This window comes from Chelonia mydas, chromosome 12 (assembly GCF_015237465.2).
Source record: "Chelonia mydas isolate rCheMyd1 chromosome 12, rCheMyd1.pri.v2, whole genome shotgun sequence".
Taxonomy (NCBI): Eukaryota; Metazoa; Chordata; order Testudines; family Cheloniidae; genus Chelonia; species Chelonia mydas.
This window is the reverse complement of record NC_051252.2, coordinates 5,832,477-5,847,032: the sequence shown is the minus strand read 5'-3', so window position 1 is coordinate 5,847,032 and position 14,556 is coordinate 5,832,477. Positions and strand designations below refer to the sequence as shown.

General features: G+C 41.7%; 1 protein-coding gene across 26 annotated transcripts in view; it reads right to left on the bottom strand.

Moving 5' to 3' along the window:
• CNOT1 (CCR4-NOT transcription complex subunit 1) overlaps window positions 1-14,556 on the bottom strand; it is a 92,443-nt gene that overhangs the window by 4,730 nt on the left and 73,157 nt on the right. For 13 of the 26 annotated variants that reach the window (XM_037877832.2, XM_037877831.2, XM_043526472.1 and 10 more), the window contains 14 exons: window positions 14,392-14,532; window positions 14,205-14,309; window positions 13,051-13,170; window positions 12,250-12,441; window positions 11,007-11,149; window positions 10,255-10,363; window positions 9,992-10,161; window positions 8,736-8,967; window positions 4,888-5,136; window positions 4,187-4,350; window positions 3,804-3,921; window positions 3,169-3,270; window positions 2,567-2,740; window positions 5-154 (listed from right to left, as the gene is read on the bottom strand). In XM_037877832.2, the coding sequence (XP_037733760.1) occupies window positions 5-154; window positions 2,567-2,740; window positions 3,169-3,270; window positions 3,804-3,921; window positions 4,187-4,350; window positions 4,888-5,136; window positions 8,736-8,967; window positions 9,992-10,161; window positions 10,255-10,363; window positions 11,007-11,149; window positions 12,250-12,441; window positions 13,051-13,170; window positions 14,205-14,309; window positions 14,392-14,532 (2,169 nt within the window). Of the gene's footprint in view, window positions 1-4; window positions 155-2,566; window positions 2,741-3,168; window positions 3,271-3,803; window positions 3,922-4,186; window positions 4,351-4,887; window positions 5,137-8,714; window positions 8,968-9,991; window positions 10,162-10,254; window positions 10,364-11,006; window positions 11,150-12,249; window positions 12,442-13,050; window positions 13,171-13,592; window positions 13,969-14,204; window positions 14,310-14,391; window positions 14,533-14,556 lie in introns of those variants that run through there. The other 13 variants (XM_037877827.2, XM_037877830.2, XM_043526471.1 and 10 more) reach the window with 2 other exon arrangements.

Below are 14,556 nucleotides of genomic sequence, written 5' to 3'. Positions count from 1 at the left end.
TAACCTGTAGATTGCTGCGCAAGTCAGACAGGAAAGTGACAGGAGAGCGAGTTTTGAGATAGGAATCCAAATCTTTTTTGAACTGAGGGGGCATCACTCCGGTAAAGTTGGTGAGTATCCGTGGTGCAATATTAATCTCACTTAACATGTCCACCTGCCAAAGAAAAACTCAGTTAATAATCCTTTAACCAATTCCTGCTATTTTATCCAAAATTATTGTTGCAAGACTTTCTAAGGAAAGCAAGTTTAAGTTCGCCATACTAGCCACTCCTAACTATACATTTTTATACCAGAAGGTATAACGTGAAATTCAATTCTCCTGGCGCAGGGCTGGAGCTCTTTATCTTGGTTTTCAGACTTCAGAATAGCTGGTTTCTTAATCTGATGTCACTTACAAATCGCTGAAGACTGGGTAGGTCATAAGACTGATAATGGGATACACAGCGTGGCCACTCTAAATCAACTGTCTGAAATCAGCCCAGACTGGTAGCATTCAAAGACCATGACGGATATCTGTGTGAAGTGGATTTGGAAGTCTTGTTCTAGCTCCCACATCAAAAACTGCCATCCACATTCAGTTCTCTTTTCTGCAGTCTCAACAAGGAAGACTAAAACAAAATGGGCCATTAAAAAACGTAACTCCTACCACTTCTAGAGGTGGTTCATGCAGTAAGGGATCATAGAATATTAGTTAGATGACCTTCTGAAGTCTCTTCCAGTCCAACCCCCTGCTCAAAGCAGGACCAACACCAACTAAATCATCCCAGCGAAGGCTTTGTCAAGCCAGGCCTTAAAAACCTCTAAGGATGGAGATTTCACCACTTCCCTAGGTAACCCATTCCAGTGCTTCACCCTCCCAGTGAAACAGTGTTTCCTAATATCCAACCTAGACCTCCCCCACTGCAACTTGAGACCATTGCTCCTTGTTCTGTCATCTGCCACCACTGAGAACAGCCGAGCTCCATCCTCTTTGGAAACCCCACCCCCTTTGGGTAGTTGAAGGCTGCTATCAAATCCCCCCCTCACTCTTCTGCAGACTAAATAAGCCCAGTTCCCTCAGCCTCTCCTCGTAAGTCATGTGTCCCAGCCCCCTAATCATTTTCATTGCCCTCCGCTGGACTTTCTCCAATTTGTCCACATCCTTTCTGTAGTGGGCGACCAAAACTTGACACAATACTCCAGGTTTGGCCTCACCAGTGTCGAATAGAGGGGAACAATCACTTGCCTTGATCTGCTGCCAGCGCTCCTACTAATACAGTCCAATATGCCATTGGCCTTGGCAACGAGGGCACACTGGGACTTGTGGGGAAACTCTCACTGCTGCAGCTGTACCCATTATGTGGATTAGAAGACTATGGTCTTCAAGATTTAAATAGGCCAAAGCAGTAATTCTATTAAAGTTTATGACACTTCAGAATGGCTGATCTAAAAAAAATTACTGGAGACAGCAAGTAACTAATGTGTATTTTGAGAAGAGTCATAAGTACACCATGCAGAAAGCACTTCATTTTTTTGATCCAATAGAGAGGACAATTGCTCTTTTCACTGGTTGCTCAACTGGATTCCAGCCAAGCATACACCAGGGTGGATGAAATATACTGTATACCTCCAACTTCTAGAAACCAGACCAAGAAATGAAGTGTAAGTTGTCAGTTGAGCTCTGTTTAACTGACTTTCTTCCTTTAAGAAGAACATACTGAACCAATATGGAAGACTGCCACAGTAGTCAGTGGTTTCACAGATAAGTGAACAGGAGGTAAACTAGTGTAGTACATACCACTGGAATGCTAGAGAAGGGGGCATTAATCCCAGTATCATACCTCCACTGGTCTTAAGTGGTGGCCTCAATATCTTTGCTCCAGTGTTTAGTAGTCAAGCATGATCAAAAAAGCCTCTATTTGCTTCAGATTTTCATATCTAAAACCCTTATGGTATTTTACTGTGAGAAATCCAGCTTCCTGTTTAATGCTCCTCAGCTGAGCTAAGAAAGCCAAAGGACCCGATCCTGCAACTGGATCCATACAGGCAGACCCCTGCAGCCATGCAAAGATCCACTGGCATCAGTGAAGCACCACACATGTGCAGCTGTCTATCCATGTGGATCCGATTGCAGGGCCAGGGTCTTGTACTTATGTTCTACAGGATGAGGACTGAGTTTCTCTCTCTGGAAAGTCTCTAACACACTGAGTGCTACAGCAAGTCAATTAAAGACTATTATACCAAGTTATAATTATAACAGAAAGAAAAGGAGGACTTGTGGCACCTTAGAGACTAAAATTTGAGCATAAGCTTTCGTGAGCTACAGCTTCTTTTCTTCCTGCAAATACAGACTAACACGGCTGCTACTCTGAAGCCTGCAATTATAACAGGCTATTTTACTTAACTAATTCCAATGATTAATTGCATATCCAAAGTGTTACATACCTTAGGAACTTCTAGATTGTTTATCAAAATAGGACTGTTTCTGAAGTTTCACTCCCTTTCATATTAGATTTAAAAGAAGCCATGCAATAAAGTTTCCCATTGTTTCCTTATGTGTGATAGTTTGAGATGGAGTGCTACGTACTTTTAGGTTGGGAGTGAAAGGATCTGGAAGCCTCATGTTACGTGGGAAGGCACTCAGGATCAGATTCCTTAGTTGGATACAGTTCGGTGGGATCACATCACAGAACCCATAGTGGTAGTCACAAAGGAATTCTGGGAAATCATGCAATAAGACCAGCAACACACGCAGAGTGCCCTACAAAAGAAAAAGGAATGGGGCATGTAATTAGCAGGTTCTGAGCTTCCCCCAACAGCAACTGTACCACAGCCAGACAAGCAAAAAGGGGGAGGCCTTTTTCTTCCTGATGCATCATGTAATCAAAGTTTCTTCTTCCTGGTAATGAGTTTAATAAGCCAGTGTTTAGCAGACAAATCCATTCCCTGGTCTCCAGTGTCTTACAGTAAAGTTTCAGCTTACTATCAACCTCTGATCAGTTACCTGTGATTAACAGTCAAGCACTGATTTTTTGACCAGTGTAAATACTAAACTGTACTTAAATTAACCTCTAATTCACAAAAGATAGTCATTTATATTCAGCTAACAAAAATAAGTTGTCCTGTGCACTCTAACCCATCTTCAAAGTGCTTTCCTGGAAAATACCTGCATCAGCCAATACTGTTTACCTTGTAGAGAATTTGCATAGGTTTAGTGAGTTCCACATTTCTAAGGAAAGGAGCCAAGTACTTGAAGAGATCAATTAGCAGCTGGGCATACATAGGCCAACCCTGCCAAGAGAAAAACCACCACATAAGTAATGTATAAACAAAAGCAATTAAACCTAGATTGTTACAGTTTGGTAAAAAGCAGAGTCAGATAGAGATATATCATGTTTAGACGTATCCCCATCTAAGTTTGAAATGATCATCTGCACTACGACTAGTCAATGACTACAGTACAGCTCCAGTTTTCTGAGGGCCTCAGGGTTACCTGGAATATGTATTGAAGAAAAGTCTTCCTCTATGTTTTGTATAGCACCAAGCATGCTATGCTTACGTGACATGGAAAGCAATGACCAGTACAGCCTCTGACAGTGACAGAAAGCTTATGGTAAATTTGATGATTTGGTTTACGGTGGAAACCCTTATTTACAAAATGCCCTAGTCGGTCTCCCCTCCATGTAGTTGTTACTGTGAATACAGAAAACTACATGTGAAGACATGCAAATAATGCACTAAAAAAAGTGAAACAGCATCAAATCAGTTAAGCACCCTTCTCAGTAAGAGTTTTATAATTTATGGAAGATAAACTGCAGCCACACCTTCTGCTGTGGTGTATGTGCCAGCATTCTCGCAATAAATATCCGATGGGAGATCAGTTCCAGCCAGGCATAAACAAAACCTGGAGCTTTTGTAGGCCTCAGGATGTGAAATGTGTTACTGAAAGAAAAGTTAAAGGTGATTAAGAGCGCACAGCGGTAAGACTTGTTTTCACAAATGTTGAGAGAGAATGTACGTAGTGCATAAGACATTAGCATCTACGTTTTACTAATAACCTCCATTAATAGACAATACAGGATACTAATGGTTACAAAAATGATCAGAGCTGCCACTATGGAGCGGTCAAGTTACTTTTAAATCCAAGTCCTCACCCTAGTGGAATGCTTAAGTTCTCTGCAACAGCCATTCATTCAGAAGTACGTACCAGAAGGCTGTAAGGGTCTGGAAGTTGATGGTCTCCAGCACGTGTTCAGGAGCATTTAATTCTAACAGCAACATGATGAAAATGCGGTGGTAAGGAAGCTGCTGAAATTCACTCTGCCGAACATCATGGTCCTGGAGGAGAACTCCCACCACTATACCAAGAACCTAAAGAAATGAATCAACAAGCTTCACTGTTTTTAATGTGTCAATTGTAGAAACCATTTCACTACAGTCAAAGCCTGCATTCAGAGTACTAATGAAGAGCTGAAAGCCATTTTGGTAACCGGAGCGCACCACATTGATTATTGCCCATTAAGTGTGCAGCTCAGCCTCACAAAACAGATCCGAGTTCTCACCCAACCAAATGGTATTTATTGTGGGTTTCAGCCTTAAGCTATTTTTTGTATCTGGGGCACTTTATGTTCATTTTTAAAATTTGACAGCATTGGCCTTTTCAGCAACAAAAACGACATACCATGTTTGACATTGGTCAAAGGTTCCGTATCACGGAGAAAGCTACCTGGCTTCGCCTGCAGTCCTGCCTATACTCCATTTTAAGAGTCATCTGAAAGTTTAGTTCCCATCTCAGACAGTCTGCCCCGCCCCAAGTTAAGGCCTATGTTTTAGCTCATAAGCAGAAATACATCAGGTTATGTAATCTAAGCATGCCAAGTACTGCTTGGAAGAGGGAAGATTTCCAACCTTGTTCAGCAGGTTGATCTTTGTGACAGTGTTGGTTGCCTCCCCAGAGTGCTTCACTAGCAGTGCGATAAGCCGCACAAAGGCATCCAGGTTGTGGTAGCACTTGGCTCTGATCATGGTGGGATTGGCGGCAGGATTGTGCTGCTGCTCAGCCTGAGCACGATAGCTGATTTCAACACACATTTCAGTGCAAAGACGAAAGAACCGAGTTATCAGGTCATCCGTTTTCAGGATTCCTTGCTGGTGCATCTATTACAAGGACAAGAAAAACCCTCAGAACTGCAGAATACGGTAATTTAAAAAAAACTTCACTGTTACACTGAAGCAAACAAGTAACATTTTATGATAATTCATCTGCCATGCAACAGGGATGTAACTCAGCTACCTCTGTAAAAAGAAACAGGCAGCAGATTACCTCCTTCATTTACTCCCCAAAATGATGTTTCTAAAGCAAATGGGAACAGCTAGAGAGTTAAAGCTGTGCTCCTACATAAAAGTACTTTATCAATGGCACCTGCTTCTAAATATAGAGGAAAAAAAACACATGATCCTACTTTTCAACCATCAACAGAGCTGATGAAGTGTGGTTCACTGTCAGTGCAGCAGTATCCTTCCTCTGCTACTGGTGGCTTAAGCCTTGGAAGGAGAAGAGTGGAGGCAAGAGTTCAAGTTGCCCCCCCTTTAGGAGCCTACAGACTGCATCAGAGTTACTGGGGTTGGTAAAGTTTGCCTGATGCCTTGTTGGACTATAGTGCTACAAATCTACTTAACTCATAGTAGGATACTGTACTTCATCGGTTAAGGAAGATAAATTTTTTCATAGGAACATAACATGCCAAAAGGAATGCTAAACTCTACAGAGTTTCAGTGGCCAGTGCCCATATCTCTAGATAAAAATCTCTTTTGGGTTTGTTACCAAAGTACAAGGTTAAACAGGAGTAAGCTATTAGCATCACAGAATTATAGAATATCAGGGTTGGAAGGGACTTCAGGTCATCATCTAGTCTAACCCCCTGCTCAAAGCAGGACCAATCCCCAATTTTTGCCCAAGATCCCTAAATGGCCCCCTCAAGGACTGAACTCACAACCCTGGGTTTAGCAGGCCAATGCTCAAACCACTGAGCTATCACCCCTCAGATTCAGATTAGTAGTGGACACCAACTTTGCAGTTCTTGAACAAACCTTTTTGGAAGTTGCTACAGCCATGCTGTCAGCGTACTTAAAAGCAGCAGAAATTCTACTGCAGTGAAACTGGCATGAGTAGCCATGTCAAACTTTCTGGGGAAGCTTTTAGAACTTATGAAGTGGCTTTGGAAAAGTAAAGGCACATGCCTGCTTTGTTGTAAAACGTGCTCCTTCCCGATTTAAGGAGGCGTTGCGGAAGAGGTGATAGTATTTAATGAAAGCAGACAGACTGTTTTGAGCCCTATCCCCTTGTCCAATTGTTACCAGAGCTCCTTTTTTTAAAAAAAAAAGTCTCATGTAACTTAAGGAAAAAGTCAAGACTACAGCAAAGCATTTCAAAAAGCTTTCAGTTATTCCAAACCTTTCCAAATAAAGACTTATGAAATATCTAGCAGCCCTAATGAAATTTGTTCAGAGTGTAAAGTAGCCTAAAATTTCACCAAAGCCATTTTCTTACTGTTCATTAAGGGGGCAGAAGTGGGACTGAAATAGCTCATGGAGAGTGGAGACAAGAGGTAGAGAAACATGCTACAAAGAGTTATGTACAAGACCCATAAAGGGTGGTTATATGACAAGAAGCAGAAAGAGCATACACAACATAATTTACTCTCCCTAAAGACCGACTGTGATGGCAAGGCAACAAGTTAAACAAAAACAAAAATCAATATAGGTGCAAGTTGCAACATATATAGTATCCATCTTTATAAAGAGCACCATATAGCATTTACAGCCAGCCAGAAAGCGAGACATTACTATAAACTATGTAGCTGCTCTTTTATGGGCTAGAGTGTGTTTTTACAGAGGGTTATCTGCCTCACTCAAACAAATGTGTTTTGGTGCAGGGAAGGGGGATCGTCTAGGCTGCAGGGAGGGTAGTAAGGTCCCTTCCCTAGAGGGTGTATGGAGTAGCCCAGGTTGTGCACGATTTGTTTTTACCCATACTGCACCACCACCTCAAGGAAAGAGAAAAGATTACAAAATGCTTGTTGTGTTGACCAGCATGGAGAATAGAATCTTACAGTCAAGGGCCTGCCAGGAGTTTCAGCCTCCTAGTGCTCATACAGCCCTCAATCTCTTGTAGAAACCAGGGAAGCAAAGAGGCTCCACCACCTGGAGCCAATAAAAAGGAGATGTAGAGCTGACTTAAAGTGAAGATAGTGATGTGATTGAGCTGCATTTTCAATAGCCCCACATAAGCCAAGAAAAGTAGGTACCTTTCTATATGTCACACAAAAGCACGCAGGGGAAAAAGAGCAAGCACACTAGTTTCTTGGTCCCCTCATACAAAAAAGGAGCCACATAAGCGATCCTTTTATGCCTGTCAGAATTCACAGCTACATCAGCAATACTTCACAGGCATCAGTAATGAAAGTAGCTGATCAAATAGTGACTATGAATTTAGTTCCCATCCCTCACAAGGAAAACACTGACTATTTAATCTAGGGCCATCTGTGCCATGACCTGGCCTGAAGCCAGAATGAAGAGAGTACCGGAAGTTTGAGAGCTGCAACTGGCAATGCTTGTCAACCTCTCTCAAGTCAAAAAGGTTACAAGCTAGACTAGATTATTCACATCAAGAAAGGATGTGGGGGGCTTCTAGTTAGAGCTGACCCAAATAGATGGATAAAGAAAGCAATACCCCTTAGCTAGGCTCCATTCCACTTGCCCTGGCCTCTCAGAGAGACACCTGAACTCCAGTTTAGGTTTCATATAGCTGTTGCTTTGTGGCTCGTCAGTCTTCTATGGACTATCTAGGTTCTCACTGCTTATAGTTTTGAAGGGGGAAGTGATGTCAGCAGTCAATCTACAGAGTAAATTGGGAACTTCCTCTCCTTGCAGCCATGGCTAAGTTGACTTTGTAGCAAGTGCAGCTGTTAACTGCAAATTCCATTTTAGCATAAGTCTTGCTGCATCAGTTTACAACATATGTTGAACGGCTGCATTTTTGTCCACACCCAAAGAATGAAGGTCAGTAGAAACACTGGGCTACTTAATTCCCACTTCTCTTCACTGCAATCCCCATCCTACTCCCACCCAAGTGGATAGAGTTCCATCTCTTCAGGCAAACCCTGTAGTCATGCATGTTAAAGTAGAAGCAAGAGGAATGGCATCATTTATACTGTCTAAGTTTAGAAACCATTTTAACCCATCCAGTTTAATAGTTTCCTCCAAAAACAGTGGATAAAAATTGAAGGTGTTTCCTATTCAGGTAGGACAAGGCAATCAGATGCACTTCCACCCACCAGACATTGGTTTCTCTAGACTGACTTTGCCACACAGTTTCTGCTAAGTGTAGGGGAGAAGCAATGTTAAGCCAAATTTCGTTTGACGCAGCTATTACCAAGATTTGTCTCAATAGCAGCTCTCCTTCTGCTAGATTTACTCAGTAGAAGCACAACCTGCACTGACAATTTGTTGCTGTGGTAACTGAATTGGAACAATAATCACTGAAGGGAGGAGAGATTTTCCACTAAAGTGTCTATCATCAGTGATGAGCAAAACATGCCATAGCAGGTAAGATAGACAGAATTTTGATAGCAGTCATACTCATGAAAACTTCAAAAGGATGTTTAACACTGGTACATAACACTGTGCTTTAACATGGAGGGCATCACACCCTACTTATGTTGAATAAAAAGCACCTTTCTTTCCAAAAGCTCTACCTGTCCAACAAACGCAGAGAAAGCTTTGGTACTGTCACGGCCAGCTGCAGCTGAATGGTAGAGATTCACCCATTCCCTCAGTAGATACTCTGCCTTCTCCCTCAGACCTGGTGGATCATCATACTCAGAGGCTTGGGAGATCCCAGAATGCATCATGAAGTTAGGGCCTCCATGAGCACGATCAATCATTGCTTCATAGTTGGATCGGACCACTTCCATCAACTGGGGTAATCTAGTCAAACAGACCCAAATTAAGAATTAGTCCTATATATTTTATTTTTGGGAAAAGCATGTAAATGTGAAGCTATTGAGAATAAATTAAAAGCATATTGTAAACCATTTAGCAACTGCCCTTCTGATACCTTATATTAGTCTCATTGTGCTACATGTAATACAATTATCTGGAAGGAGCTTTACCCCGTAGCTTCCCTGTACAATCAAAAATCAACTCATTTTTAGGGAAAGTCAAATTTTGAAGCCCAGCCCTACTCCCCGAACTTGAGTGTTTTGGCAGAGCCATCCTTCCCATCACAGGATGAAAGCTCCACTTCCTATGGATTAGCGGGGCCCTTAGGAGGAGGGGGACCAGTGACAGATGCCATGGCCTAGTACCCAGATCGGTGACAGCAGAGTAGGCGGCACTGAAAGCGTTCCTTATGCAAGATCTCAGACCATCAGAGCAAGCCAGGAGTTACTTGGCTGCAGCAACAGAAAGGTTGTAGAGGATGAAAAAAGGTAGGTTGGGTTAGAGACCACATGTTCGCTAATACAGGTTTATTCTCTGCCAGTCTCTGCCTAATCTAACCTAGACAAACCTAAAATGGCTGAGTGAGATACTAACCAACTTAGACACTTTGAGAATCTTTTTGATATCCTTGTGTTGGAATCTAGTGAACAGAGCTTTTTCTCCCCCCCCCCCGAGAAAGCAAGTCTCATTGCAGTTGCTTTTCTGAAGTGCACACAGGTTTTTGTGCAGAAGTTTAAATGTGTTAGTCTAAGGTGCCACAAGGACTCCTTGTTATTTTTGCTGATACAGACTAACACGGCTACCAATCTAAATATAGAAGAGTTTCAGGTGCGGACAACTACATCAGTGATATCAAGACAGAAGTAGATTAATCTAGTGCAGAAATGTGTCTGAGAGGAAGTTTAAGTCAGAGAATATGCAAAAAGAGTACAGTTTTAAACAATTTTAAATCAGATCACTATTGAGCACCTTAGAGAAGTTCAGTATTTGACCAGTATTTCAATCTCACCCTTCTGGAGCATTCCCTCTGGAGTGAGCATTAATCCTCATCAGAGTCTCAATGGTGTGGAACAGATCTGCCTCTGTTACATGGGCTACACTCCTCTCATCCACCAACAAGATCCTCACCAACTGCATGGCAAATGCCACTGCCATGTAGTTCAAGCCATTCTCCATTGACTGCCAAGATGGAAAATGTAGTCAAGAATATGAAGTGTAAATCCTTTAATGAACTGATTATATGAAGTGTGTTCAAAAGGAAAAAACTCTTACCTGTGCCAAGTGAAGATCGTACTGCTGCATGGTAACAAGGTGATTGCGGATTAGCAGCTCCACAGCTTCTACATTGTACTTATACTCATCCCGGCATTCAATCAAGCATCTATAAATATTACACCTTTTTAATACACGCTTGTTTAGCCTAGCTGCACTTATTAGAAAAATGTGATACCTCAAGACAGCTATAGATTTGAGACATTGATTTATTGTTCAACTCTAACAGATCTCCTCTACAGGGTTCACCAAGTTAGTGTTTGAGCTTAAGAATAGTCAGCTGCATCACAGAGCAGTCTAAAGCTTCACCACACCTTAGCTCTGGTCATCAGTCCTTTTTAAAAGGCTTTTTACACTGAACCGATGAAGCTCTATTTCCAAAGCATAGAAACTTACATGTCTACCTACCAAGCACTCCTGGAATCAGTCTAATAGAAACACATCAACATGAACACTTATTCAAATTAGATTCTCTATATAAAAAAAGTGATAAACCTGTCACGCCTGAGGTATGTTTAAACCTTTTAATAAAAAGTAGCTTCCTATCAATCTCTAGGGCAAAGGAGCAATACTTAGACACCTAGTTTTAGTTCAAGACAAACTGGAAGTGACAAATTATGTAGGAGTTAGTCTTTTGTACAGTTATACCATTTTACACACAAGTGTTCTGGAATCACAAATGGTAACTCAACAAGACTAGAGGACAAGGTATGAGGTATTCAAACAAGTATTCTCTTCCTCCCATTACTGACCTGGTGATCTGCTTGTTACACCATGGAGACCCATAGGCACGGCCATCCTGCAGAGCTTTTAGTACAAGTAGGTGACACTCACGGTAGCGGAGCAGGAGGTCAGCATCCGCACCACTGGTGGCATCCAGTAAGCCCTCAACAGCCTAGAAGAGAAGCAGCCGGTCAGCACATATGGAAAACCCAGTCCTTCTCTACTGCCTCCTGAAAATCAATGAACTTTAAGTACTTTTCTCCAAAACCAGTTAACCTTAAAATGTGGCAGCTGCAATACTATCCAAAAACCAGTGATCTCTGCTCATAATGCTAGAATATCCAGAAAGGTCTTATAAGTTTACCACACGGAGGGCATTTAGTTAACTGCTCATTCTCCACAAAGATTTTAACAAAGTATTCTGCAGTGATTTTATATGAACACTAAACAGTAAAAAAAAATTGCAACTCTTTGGGCTGCAACATCATTGATGTTGATGTCCACACCATCTACTGAGGACGTAAAACTATCTTTCACACTGGTTTTCAGCTTTTAGCACTTTCGGCTCCATCACTGTTCCTGGATTGTAAAAGAGCAGTGGCACCGAGTGTCTTAATACTAGTTTCCACACAGAGCTTGCAAGATTCTTCTGCATTTGTCATCTCTAGACACTCATCACTATAAAGCCATATATACCATGCTCAGACCCTAGGTTAGGAGTATTGTAATATGCTCCACTTAGTAGTATCCTTGATGTTTCAATTATTGCAGAATGCAGCTGTCTCATCACAGCCAATTCCATGTAGGAGCATAGCCCCTGTGCTCAGCACTGATTCGTTTTGTTTACTTCCAGGTGCAATTCAAAGGTACTGATGAGCATATTTAAATGAATCCAAGTTCATCTGGAAGCACATTAAGAGACTGGTTGATCTTAACTAAGTTCCACAGACTTAATTCTCCCAGCTGCAGGGTCTCAGTGAGGAACTTCTATAGTGTTGAAACTTGTTCCTCATGGTGACTTGCCTAAGTCTGGCATCCTAGAGTGCACGATGTCAAGTGTCTGCATCTTGTGTAATCTGTTTTTGCTTCTTGCATTTCCTAACATCTGAAAAAGGCAGTAGTGGTCCTTCAATACAATTCATTGAGTAGTTCCCCACAGTATTTGTTCAATTCTAACTATGCATCTGCCAGCCAAGAAGCAATCTACAGGCAAAAGGAGTAGTAAAAGCAAACTGAACTGCATATTAGCTGACAGGAGAAATTTACACTAACCTTCTGGAGCAGTCCAAGCGCAGCTATCGCATCACGGGAGTTACGAGCTACTACTACAGCCTCCAACAGACTGCGTAAGGCTTGAGCTTGTGGGTTCATGGCCAGGGTATGTGGTATGGATTGCAGGTGTTGTTCCAGTTCTGTCATACATTTATCATAGATCTGTGCTACATCATCTGTAGCCCAAGCTTGCTGTTTTAAAAGAAAGTGGATGTGTTTAGTAAGACTTGGCAAGGATTACTTGGGGGGTTTGAGGGGGGGTTTAAAAAGTAAAACAAGTATGCAGAATTCATTAAATACCAATTAATCTTTTGACTGCAGCAGAACCTCTGGCACCAGAAAATGCATCGTAAAGAAGAATCCTAACTCAAATGCCAATTTAATTGCTTCATTAGTGATATTTTACTTGAATGTACAGTCAAATATTGGTAGCATACTAAGTTGTGTAACTGGCAGAGGCGATCCAAATATCCCAGTTTAGTTACAAGCTGGTCCATTAACAAGCTCCCAGAAATACCAGCATTGTTATCCATTACATTCTCAAAAGTTACATATCTAGTCCTCTCAGTTCCATGAGTAGCACTTCAGAACTCAACACAAAAAACACACACAATGATGTGAGGATGGTGTTACGTTTCCTTCAATTTGGCTGTAGAGGCCATCAACATCCCTCCAAAAAAAAAAAAGTTTTCTAAGTGCCATTAAAGCCAGAATACCAGTGGGTAATCAATGTGAAACTCTGCAAGGCTCATCAAAATGGCTTTGATATTTTTAAGCCAACATAGTTACAGAAATCTGTACCTTCATAGGCTGAGCCAAGAATCCTGTGGGCTGGGTTAAATCATTGGTAGGCAAGAAGCCGGGGACATTGCGTGCAAACTCTTCATAAACAGCCAGCTGTTTTGGGTCCACACCACCAACCTTTACAATGAAAAAAAAGAGGTGGCAAGTCCTTTATTTGGCTCTGACAGTGGGAGAAAAAGTGTAATTGCACAACTTGCCCTTTAGTTCTAATCAAGTGACTTATAGAAGTAGCTCTCAACCAAGAGTATGCGTACCCATGGGGGTACACAGAGTTCTTCCAGGAGGTACATCAACTCATCTAGGTATTTGCCTAGATTTACAACAGGATACATAAAAAGCACTAACGAAATCAGTACAAACTAAAATTTCATACAGACAGTGAATTGTTTATACTGCTCTATATACTGAAATAAGTACAATATTTATATTCCCATTGATTTATAATTATATGGCAAAAATGAGAAAGCAAGCAATTTTTCAGCAAGTGTGCTGTGACATTTTTGTATTTTTAGGTCTGATTTTGTAAGCAAGTAGTTTAAGTGAGGTGAAACCTGGGGATAGGCAAGACAAATCAGACTCCTGAAAGGACTACAGTAGTCTGGAAAGGTTGAGAGACACTGACCTATAGAGCATAAACTCAAAGCTGTACACATCTGGGGAAGAGTTCAGTGCAGGATTGGCGGGAATCCTATATTCCCCACACCCTACTTAACTGCAAAGCAGGAAAATCCCCCAGTCTATGCTGCGGCACTTAAGTATGCAGTCTATCCATTTCTTTCTGCCACTGTGAACACTGTCTGCAGCTTTAGTGAAGGAGATGTCATCTTAGAAGGTGATGAGAAGCAAAAACAGAAAGATGGAAGACACTCTAGTGACCTTCCTCCACCACCACTGAAGGAGTACTGTAGACAAGCTCTAGAAGGAACATACAATATCCTCAGAGTTGAGAGGAAGGGAAGGGGAGAATTGAATAGCTTATTTCACAATATGTTTCAGCTACTAAGCAGTTGGATTATTAACCATGAGACCAAGGCAAAGAAATAAAGACTCATCTGCTAAGTGTTGCCACCTCCTCCTGCAGTTTTAAGATTAGGAAGAGAGGGAGAAGAGCAACATCACCAAAAATTAAAATTCAGCAAGTCTGTTCTCACCTTCAATCTGATCTGCTCTGGCATCCGTTCAGCCTGGTAAGTTAATACAACAGGATCACAGTACCGACGACCTTCTTGTCTAGCATGCTTTCTGAGCTCAAATTCCTGCAAAAGCAATAATACAGAGAAGTTGCCAGTAGGTATCTTCTAGAGGTTTCACATAAACAATAGACACTTCTATACTTACAGTTGCCAGCCTCTTGTCCATTTCAGGGCCTGCCTTTTCCACAGCTGTCTTCTGAATGAAGCAGCATGCTAATTCACAGTTATCCTGAGCTAACTGTGCAGCTGCCTGCTCCATCATCTCCCTCTGCTGTGGGGATGCTGCCTATTTAAAAAAAAATGGTATATT